The sequence below is a fragment of the Gaeumannomyces tritici genome (assembly GCF_000145635.1).
Source record: "Gaeumannomyces tritici R3-111a-1 unplaced genomic scaffold supercont2.1, whole genome shotgun sequence".
Lineage (NCBI taxonomy): Eukaryota > Fungi > Ascomycota > Sordariomycetes > Magnaporthales > Magnaporthaceae > Gaeumannomyces > Gaeumannomyces tritici.
The window spans coordinates 6374449-6383510 of NW_008804545.1; the positions used below are offsets into that span (position 1 = coordinate 6374449).

General features: G+C 59.4%; 2 protein-coding genes across 2 annotated transcripts; one reads left to right on the top strand and one right to left on the bottom strand.

Moving 5' to 3' along the window:
- The first annotated feature begins 693 nt into the window (after window positions 1-693).
- GGTG_02012 (hypothetical protein) lies at window positions 694-3221 on the top strand. Its single transcript, XM_009219783.1, has 2 exons — window positions 694-2065; window positions 2146-3221. Exons 1-2 carry the CDS (start codon window positions 1520-1522, stop codon window positions 2743-2745), a joined length of 1146 nt encoding a protein of 381 aa, XP_009218047.1. The 5' UTR covers window positions 694-1519; the 3' UTR covers window positions 2746-3221.
- A 562-nt stretch (window positions 3222-3783) lies between these two features.
- On the bottom strand, window positions 3784-7932 carry GGTG_02013 (hypothetical protein). The gene is made up of 2 exons (XM_009219784.1): window positions 6482-7932; window positions 3784-6373 (listed from the first exon to the last, which is right to left on the bottom strand). Exon 2 carries the CDS (start codon window positions 6265-6267, stop codon window positions 4078-4080), a length of 2190 nt encoding a protein of 729 aa, XP_009218048.1. The 5' UTR covers window positions 6268-6373; window positions 6482-7932; the 3' UTR covers window positions 3784-4077.
- Between the last annotated feature and the right edge of the window lie 1130 nt (window positions 7933-9062).

Consider the following 9062-nt stretch of genomic DNA (forward strand, 5'->3'; position numbering starts at 1 on the left):
TTGGACGACATGGAAATTGGTTTCGGTTGCGAGACGCGACAATGACAATGCTGCACCACACACGCGCACGCTTCTTCCCACCCCTCGGCTTCTCGTTTGCCTTTGGCTGCATCGTTCATTGCACCCGCACCACCGTACCACGCATACCACGCATACCATCCAATCCACCAGAAGAAGAAGAGGCAGTGTGATATTGCTCACAGACTCTGCCCTTTGTCGAGTCTCCCGCATCTGGCCCTCGTCGCGCTTCTATCAACAGTCCAGCCCAGCCCAGTACACGTTATCAGACAAAGAAAAAGAAGCAGCCCAAGCAAAGCCGCTGCAAACACAAAGACCGTTGGACCCATGGCAAAACCGGCTGCCATGCCCTCTACCCTTGCTGCCGGTTCATGTGGTAGGTACCTTGGCTTGGCGCCATTGACGATGGCACCCAAAGTCCAAGGCAGCCGGACCCTTCTAGGCCCCCCTTGTCCAGCCCAGATGGGGATGGGGGTCTGCATTGGCGCCAGGGGCCCCGTCACGCTACGTGAGCCCATTTTCTCTTTTTATCGATAGGGCCCATGTCCCTGCCTCGCGTGCTTGGTTGGCCATCTCGACACACCCTGCCCGCGCCCCAGAACGCAACCCCAATCTTGTTCCTAATGCGTCTTTTTCTCTCGACTCCTTCTTATTGGCATGGCTGCCCGCCCTAATCTTTAATGTTACCACTCGTCGCCTTTGCCTTCCCCTCTCCCCCATCCCTCCTTTGCTGCCCATTGGCCCAAGTCGCTCGTTGATATAGGTACCTCCAGTGTCGTTACCACCACTCTCACTCACTACTACTCTCAAAACTATTAATGAAATAATACTTCCGCGGCACCAAACCCACCACCCTCGCCAGTCGGGAAACAGAAAAGCAACGCAACTCCCGGACATCCAGCTGACTGTCGAGCCCGCTCCCCGGATCAGCTGCCGACCACTAGAGGCGCCCTCGTCGCCCCTGGCCAGCCAACCAACAATCCGCCCATCCACCCATATCGCTCGGGAGACCACGGCACGGCATTGTCGTCCATATTCCATAATTCAGTCAACACCCACACGCCCTGGTTCCATCCCGCATGCCACCGCGCCGGCAGCTTTAATTTACCCGCAGCGTCCATATTGGCTTCGTTGACTCGCCAAGCTCCAGCTCGTTTCCCCTCACGCGATTATTTGACGGGAACACAAGGCTCCCGGCTCGCCTTGCGTCTGTGCCTTCCTTCTTTCCTCTTTAGTTCCCGGGATCCGATCCCATCCGCTCTTTTATAATAGGGCCCCGTGGAGGGGTGCGCCTGGCTTGCTTGGACCAAAGAAACATCTTGTCCCCGCCAAGTTTACTCTCATCCCATAGTCCACGATATAAGAGGGATCGATCCTCTCGTATCTCGAGCCGCTTCCCGTCCATCCGCCTCCCACTCGTTTGAGGCGCGATCGAATCCCACATAGGCTTTTCCTGCCTTCGAAACATGATCCTGTGTGACATCTTGGACGATTTGTAAAGATGGCACCAGGAGCCTCCAACATGGAGCAAACCCCGCTAGGACGAGCTCGAGGCGGCGTGTACCAGCGCACAGGCACCCGCTGCTCCAGGCCGAGATCGCAATGGCTGCTCATCGCCGTTGCTTTCGTCCTCTGCCTGTCCTCGGCCGCCACCGTCGTGGCACACCCCCACCGGCCAGTCCGCATCCCTTCCGAGTCGGACGCAACCGCCGCTCCCACAGTCGGGGCCCCGACCCCGGTCGAGGGGACGCTCCTCATCGACACGAGGCCACCCCCGCCGAGCGAAGGACATCTAGCCATGATGGCAACCATAGAACAGGAGGCCGAGCTCAAAGCCCGCAACCCGCAGGGTTCATCGTCGACCAAGTCTGGCGGCACCGCAACCTCGCAGGCCAGCCCTCTGCCCAGCCTCCTCGAGGAAAACCTCTCTGGCAACTTCACCAGGCCAAACCCCCAGTCGCCAGAGTCGCCCTGCGGAACCTTCCTGTCGACGCTGGTTGCCAACGCGACCTTCCAGCAGTGCTACCCGTTCTCTGTGCTTCTTCTGGTAAGCTCAACACTATAGCTGGCCCCGGCCCCTCGCATGTTATCATGGACACAGTAGCTCACCTTTCCTGTTTCATATAGGGCTCGAAATCCTTCTTCCAGGCTCAAAAGTCCCTTGTCGGCATCACCAATGTGCTCGACAGGTCGTGCACGGCCAACGTCAAGCTCTGCTCGTCGTACCTTTCCGGAGTAGCCACCAAGCTGATCTCCAAGGACAACTGCGGCGTCGACTACGATCTGCAGAACTCGGTCGTGACGCAGCTGCGCGGCGCCCTGCTCTCGTACGAGACGCTCTTCTCGGCCACGTGCCTGCGCGACCCGACGAGCCAGGCCTACTGCTTCGCCAGCGCCGTCACCAACTCCTCCAACGCGCAGAACACGTACTTCTACTACCTGCCCATGAACTCGACCCTGCCGACCGACTCGTCCCCGAACTGCAACTGGTGCATCCGCGAGACCATGGCCATCTACCAGGCCAACGCCGCCAACCGGAAGCTGCCCATCGCCGCCACCTACTCGAGCGCCGCCCTCCAGGTCAACTCGCGCTGCGGCGCCAGCTTCGTCAACGCCACCATGCCCGCCGAGGCCCAGAGCGCCGGCGCGCGCCTGCTCGCGGGTCCGCCGCCGTGGACGCTGCTCTCGGCCGTCGGGCTCGGCCTTGCGATGCAGCTGCTGATTTGATCACGGCGCGCGCCACGTCCACCGCACAATTGCCTTTTTATGATTCAGCACGCCTCTCTTTCTCGACATACCCACTTTAACGTTCCATGTAAATATCCCGTTGTAACCAACGTTTTTACCCATTTATACACACCAACCACACAAACCCCCCAAAACTCTCTCGGCCCCTGACACCCACTCGGCTCTTATCTTTTTGCTTCTCTTTCCCCGAGATCATTAGATATTATCTTTCTTTTCATAACATAATACTGGGCCTGTCACGCCGATTTGAGAAAACTGAACGCTCACTACCATGCGTCTAGTGGGGAGTGTGTTGAATGTAACCCGCCCTAATGTTTTGGGCTTATTCACGATATATGTGTTATTTTAGCGGCATATCAAGGCTCGGATCACGATTATAGGAATATATCACGCTTGACAACATGAGTGGAACATTGATTGTTATACAAGAAGGTACACCAACCTTCAACCAACCCTTGAGCGAGATGTTTGTGCCTGCCTTGGGGAAACGGGAAATCGACGCAGAGAGACGACTGGGTGGGCTGGTCCGACGTGAAGCAGCCCATTGTCTCCGAGCACGACAGTGTTTGGGGAACCCTCACTGGCAGTCGACGGAAAGTCCAGTCTCACCGCGTTTGACCTCGACAGAGAGTTGTATCGCAAAAAAAAAAAAAAAAAAAAAGTTCGAAGATGGTTCATACAGGGTCTTCGCCCCTTTATTCTCGCCCTTTGCTGCGGGCGGGGCGCATCGCGTCTCTCTTGTCGCCCCGACGTTTCCTGCCAACTACTTCCAAGCCACGCAGCCTTTCGACAGCAAAAGTCCCAAGGCGACACGGGCCGGCGGCGGCAACCTCGCTCGGCGGGGCGGCAAGATGCGGGGAATCAGAGGGGGTGGTTGTGAGATTTGCCGCGGGAGCCAGGCCGCACACCGTCGACGACAGAATAATAGCCACAGACTAACACCCAGGCCCAAGTTCTCCCTCCATCACGAGGTCCAAAAATCGCAGGGCTTCATAATCATGAATAATCATAAACAGAGACGATGCATAGATGTCGAACAAGAAAATCATCGTGTTGAGAAATAGATGGGACATCTAAAAGGTATCTTGGAAAGGAAACAAAAATCTTTTCGCTTGCCATGTCGTAGAAGCCGCTCCTACCAGGAGAAGGCGAAGAAAGCAAGAAAGCAGTCCGAAAGAGGAGCAAACAAAGGCTTCGCATCCAGGGGGGAAAAAAACAAGGAAAGGAATAGACAGATGACGCCGGCCGCACACCCCCCAGACTCCCAAAAAAAAACACCCTCTCCAAGACCGGTTTTATGTCATCAAGCCGTCACTTGTTCCGCGGCCGCTTCCTCCTTCCGGCACCAGGACCGGGCCCAGCACCACCAGCGCCGGCTCCTCCTCCGCCGCCCCCACCGGCATCGTCATCGTCGTCGTCATCACTGTTGTCCCGGTCACGCATGCCGCCGCCGCCGCCGCCCGCCTTGTCGTTGCCCTTCTTGATGCTGATGAGGCAGCCCTGCTCCTTGAGCCTCTTTGTCAGGGGCGTGCTGGCCTGCATGCCGGGGAAGTCCTTGGCGTTGTACACGGTGAAGACCTCGCTCATGGCGGTGCCGAGGATGGGCGCCCTGCTGCCGAGCTGCATGCTGCGGGGCGAGATGACGACGAGCGAGAACTTGAGCCTAAAGTTGCCCGGGGTCCGGCAGCTCAGGTCCGGGAAGCAGAAGAAGCAGCCCTCCTCGCCCTTCTCGTCGAAGCCCACAAACGGCGACGCCACGAGCGTGCCCATGAGCCGCCGCTGCTGCCGGTAGTCCTCGGGCATGGCCGAGTTGTCCTGCTCGCCCGTCTCGTTCCAGATGGAGCAGTGCACCACGCTGAACGGGTGCCTGATGCGCGCCGAGACGTCGTCCGGGGTCGCCTTTGGGTTGTTGTAGAATAGCTGCACGATGGGCGGCGGGTCGATAACGCGCCGGTCGCGCTCGCCGAATCCACATGATCGCGCAGCTACGGGCTGTTGCCGTACCTGGATCCGGTATTCTGATGGAGTCGGTGGTGGCGATGCCGTGGCGGGGGCCTTCTGGGAGGCTACCGAGGGCGGTGGTGCGACGGTGGGTAGTCCCGGCTGTTGTGCCTGCACCGGACAGTCGGGCGGGTTCGAGATCGAAGGCGCAGTCACAGGTGCCTTTTGTGACGATGTTGAGGGCGATGATAGGATGCCCATCGGCCCCACAGGTCGTGTTTGGATCCGGCACTCGGGGGCCATTGGCACCCGAGGCGGCATGGTAGGTGCTTTCTGTGATGACGTCGAGGGGGATGACGCGATGCTGGCCGTCCCCGCGCGAGTAGACGAGCCGACCACTCTGCCATCGGCGACACTGCTGGCGCTGCTGGCAGCACCACTACCGCCTGCATCCCCACCGCCGCTAAGAATGCTGTGTATGCTCATCTTAACCGTCTCCTGTCGTGGAGACAAGCTGTCCTGGTGCTGTTGTTGCTGCTGCTGCTGCTGCTGTTGCTGCTGCTGCTGCTGGGGAGGCATTGGCGGGTACTGCTCCATCTGGGCTGGGTATCCGTTCGGCATCGGTGGCGGGCTCGTCGAGTACTTCTGGCGATACTGTGGGCTCTGATATTGCTGCTGTGGTGTGCTGTGGTATGTAGGCGGAATCGGCTGTCGTTCTGCGGGGTGCGGAGGCTGTTGCTGATGGGGAGGGAGCTGTGTTTTGATCAGGTGAGGTGCCGATGGCGGAGGCGGAGGCGGAGGCGGCGGAGGTGGCTGCTGGTGGATCATGGTAGGGGTAAGAGGAGCGTTGGAACGTGTTTGTCGTCCGTTAGCAGAGTACGACCGTGGCACAAGCTTCCCCATCAGGCCGCCGACAGCAGCGGCATGACGATTATCTTCCTGTTGCGGATGTGACCTGCTGGGTTGATGCATATGGTGCCCCGGGTTGGGCACCACTGGTGGCGCTTGTTGAAAGGCTGCCGGCCCTCTTGACGGGTGAAAAAAGTGGCTGCCATGACCCCTGGACCCGTCTGGCGCCACTACATCGTCGGACCTGTCGCTGGTGGCCGATGATTGCGTCGGTGAGAGGCGGGCGTCTGGATGTCGTCGCGGCCCTACAGGGTAGTAGTGCGACGGCTGCTCTGGGGCCGGGCCGGGAAGGAGAGGTGGTGTTTGGGTGATTGGGGACGGGGTCGCGTAGTCGGCGGTATAGCAGGCTGGTCGGTGGTTGCTACTGTAGTGCGCATCCCGGACAGACGGTGAGGTTGGGTACTGATGGGCGGGTGTGGGCGCCTGTGGCGGAGGCGAGGCTGCGGCATGGGACTGGGACGAGAGCAGGCTCGAGGGGCCCGGGAGTCGTTCACACGGGGGCTGGGGCGCCTGCGAGTATTGCTGGTCCTGGAGGTAGCCGCCGTGCCGCGGGGCGTATGGATCGTGACCCCACCCGCTTCCTGGCCTCGCCATTGTGTCCAGCGGAGGCAAGAAATGACTTCGATGAGAGGCTTCGACGGCTGCAGACATGAGGGAGGTGGGGACGCCGAAGACGAGAGGGAACTCGGTTATGAGGCCCGAGGGATCTGCAGCGGACGGGGGCCTGTGAGAAATGTATGGCGACGGCTAGGGTTTCCTGTGTCACACCTTGGTATCAGCAAACTGACTGGCTCTGAGGCCGGGCGCACCCTTGTCTCGGCTGCTCGGGCGACGGCGGCCGGCGTCTACCAGAGAGCTCACATACCCACCTGACAGACAGTGGTCGCCGTCTGTCTCTGATCGGGACGGCCAGGCAGCTTCTGAGGGGCTGTCGAGTCGAGGTGTGGCTCCGAGCCCTGTGCGCAGTTGGCCCCTTGAGGAGCGAGGGCGAGGGCAATCAGGCCTCCGTCTCTGGGACAGGTATGAATGGTGACACGGCCAGCCGCATATGAGTGAGACCCGGGGCTTGTACAGAGGGTCACTGGTGGCGCGACGCGGGAAAGGTTTGTTGTCTCTGGCGCCAGTCTTTGCTCCTCCAAAAACCCACACCTTTGGGTCGCACCAGGTCTTGGCTAAGGAAGTATTGATGCGGGTGACGGCAGCGGTTCCGATATTAGTTGCAGTTGGTCTCGCTCGCCTGCGGTTGTGCGGCCATTGGCGAGACCAAAATGGTGGTCGAGGAGTCCAGGGAGGCGGACTAAGAGACAGATGAGAAAGTTTTGATGTAGAATCGGCAAGAAACCAAATCCAAAAAGAAGCGCGAAAGGCAAAGCCAATATCGGTAGGCCAAGATCGGTAAGGGCAAGCAGACAAACCGGTGTGTGAGTGGCGCCTGCTGCGGATGTTCGCTGTCGAGTTCTCGTGTTTGTGTGGTGAATTTTTTTTTCGGGCTGTAATTGCTTTTTTTTTTTTTCTCTTTTTCTTCCTGTTCTTTCTTTCCTTTTCGATCTTTCCTCCTTGCTTTTCTCCACGCGTCGGTCCTCGAATGCGATCTCGGACCGGGCTGACTTTGGCGAACAACGTCAGCCAGTCCGCACTGGTTGAGGGTTCTCCGGCAGGGAACCAAGATCGCGACTAGCAGCTACGTGCGTCGTGTTGGTGTATGAGGTGCGGGCGGGGACGACCTATTTAGAGGGAGTGGGTGTGGATGCTGTCGAGGTGCGGGTGGGCGTGTTTGGTGGGTGTATGTTGTAATATATGCAAGCCAGCCATGCGAGTTGCCCTCGGCTGCGTATCGAGGCAGCAAAGAGTGGACACAACCGGCATATAAGTACGCACGCAGCGGGTATAAGGCGCTCGATGGGCGAAGCAGTCTTGCAACCTGCGTGGATCATGCCAGGGGTGCCTGAACTATTTCACATCCATCTGGGAGGGCCGAGGTGACGAAAAGGTTGCGTGAGAGATTGATAGAGACGGTACCAATAGCGGCTGCCCGTATACTCCTCCCCAAGACCGGCAGAGTGGTACCAGACAAGGCTCGAGAAGGATGCCGCGCCCCCGCAGGTAAGCACGGGCAGATAAACCAAACCAGGACAGGACAAACTTTTATTTATCCCGGCGGGGTGCGAACCTCTCTCGGAGACCAGCGAGCCTTATGTATCAGGGTAAATGCGGCTGCGATGAGGTGGGTATCGCTTGGCCGGTCTATGCATTCAGCTGGGGAGGCTGGTCAAACAGGCTGCCTACCTGGGAAGCAGCCTAGAGGTTGCCACAACGTGCCTGAACAAGGGTGTGCGGTGTGAAGGCGGGCCAACCGAGAAGGAAGCACGGGTATAGTGAGAGGGATGGCCGTGGCGAGTGGGTGTGGGCAAATGGAAAGGCGGCCCAGTATCTGGGTCTGGGGAACGGAGAGTGTGGAAGTGGCACTCAGTCAGTCAGTCCACCCTGACCGCAAGTACTCCAGATATGGAGTTGTGAGGGTGTGGGCTCGCGGTGGCGTCCCAAATCCGCTCGTAGTCAGCATGGGATAAGGGAACAAGGGAGCATGAGAGTGGATAGGTAGGGTCGTCGCACAGCACAGGGGGGGCAAGGACGCGGGTGGGCGGGTGTGTCGATGGGGTGTGCATGTTAGCTAAACAGGCACGCCCTAGCCGGCTTGGCCCTGCGCTACCCACCTCCTCAATGGGTGCGAGCATATATCAGGGATACAACATGTCGAGTGCAGTTTAGCGAGCAGGCACTAACTGACCTGTACCTGAGCCCGGGCGGCACAGCAAGCACGGTTGTAGGCAAAGGCTCGCACGTGCACAGTACATATAGCAAGCTGGTGTCCAGACTTCAGGCTGCGTCTGGCCCGAGAGTATCCTGACGGGTTGGCAGGCTACGACGGGGGTGATAAGGGTTGAAAGAGGGCAAAACGGGGCCGACAGGATCAGTCCTCCCGCCCGTCATCAGCGGGCCGGAGCTTTGTCGCAGCGTGGGAGGTTACGTGATGTAGCAGAGCAGCGGGAACCTATGGGGCCTGCCGGCGCGTGGTCAAGTGCTTGGGACGACCTGGGACGGCTTGGGATGGGGCCTGCGGCACGGCGAGTGGCCGTCGGTGCTGTGCTGTGATGGGCATCACCCCCATGTGCGCGAGAGCCGCGCGAGAGCCAAGCAAGAGACAGTGGGCTGGTTCGCAGTGACGGGGATGGGTCATTGGCATGGCAGGCAGTCCAAACGACGAAACGACGAAACAACGATGGCCCGGCGTAGGGGAACAAAAAGCACAGGGTTGTGGTTCAATAGCGCCGTGACAGCAACCCGGGCCTCGCCATGCCCCCTCGCCCGACGTCTCGTCGCCGCGCAGAGAGGCGGATGCGATGGCATTAACCAAACTCAGAAGAAGCCTCCCCCCTCCCCCCCNC

Bases quoted from the DNA above. Each gene is read 5' to 3' on its own strand.
- GGTG_02012 (XM_009219783.1), top strand. From the start codon at position 1,520: ATGGCACCAGGAGCCTCCAACATGGAGCAAACCCCGCTAGGACGAGCT. The intron at 2,066-2,145 runs GTAAGCTCAACA...TGTTTCATATAG, and splicing joins CGTTCTCTGTGCTTCTTCTG to GGCTCGAAATCCTTCTTCCA.
- GGTG_02013 (XM_009219784.1), bottom strand. From the start codon at position 6,267: ATGTCTGCAGCCGTCGAAGCCTCTCATCGAAGTCATTTCTTGCCTCCG.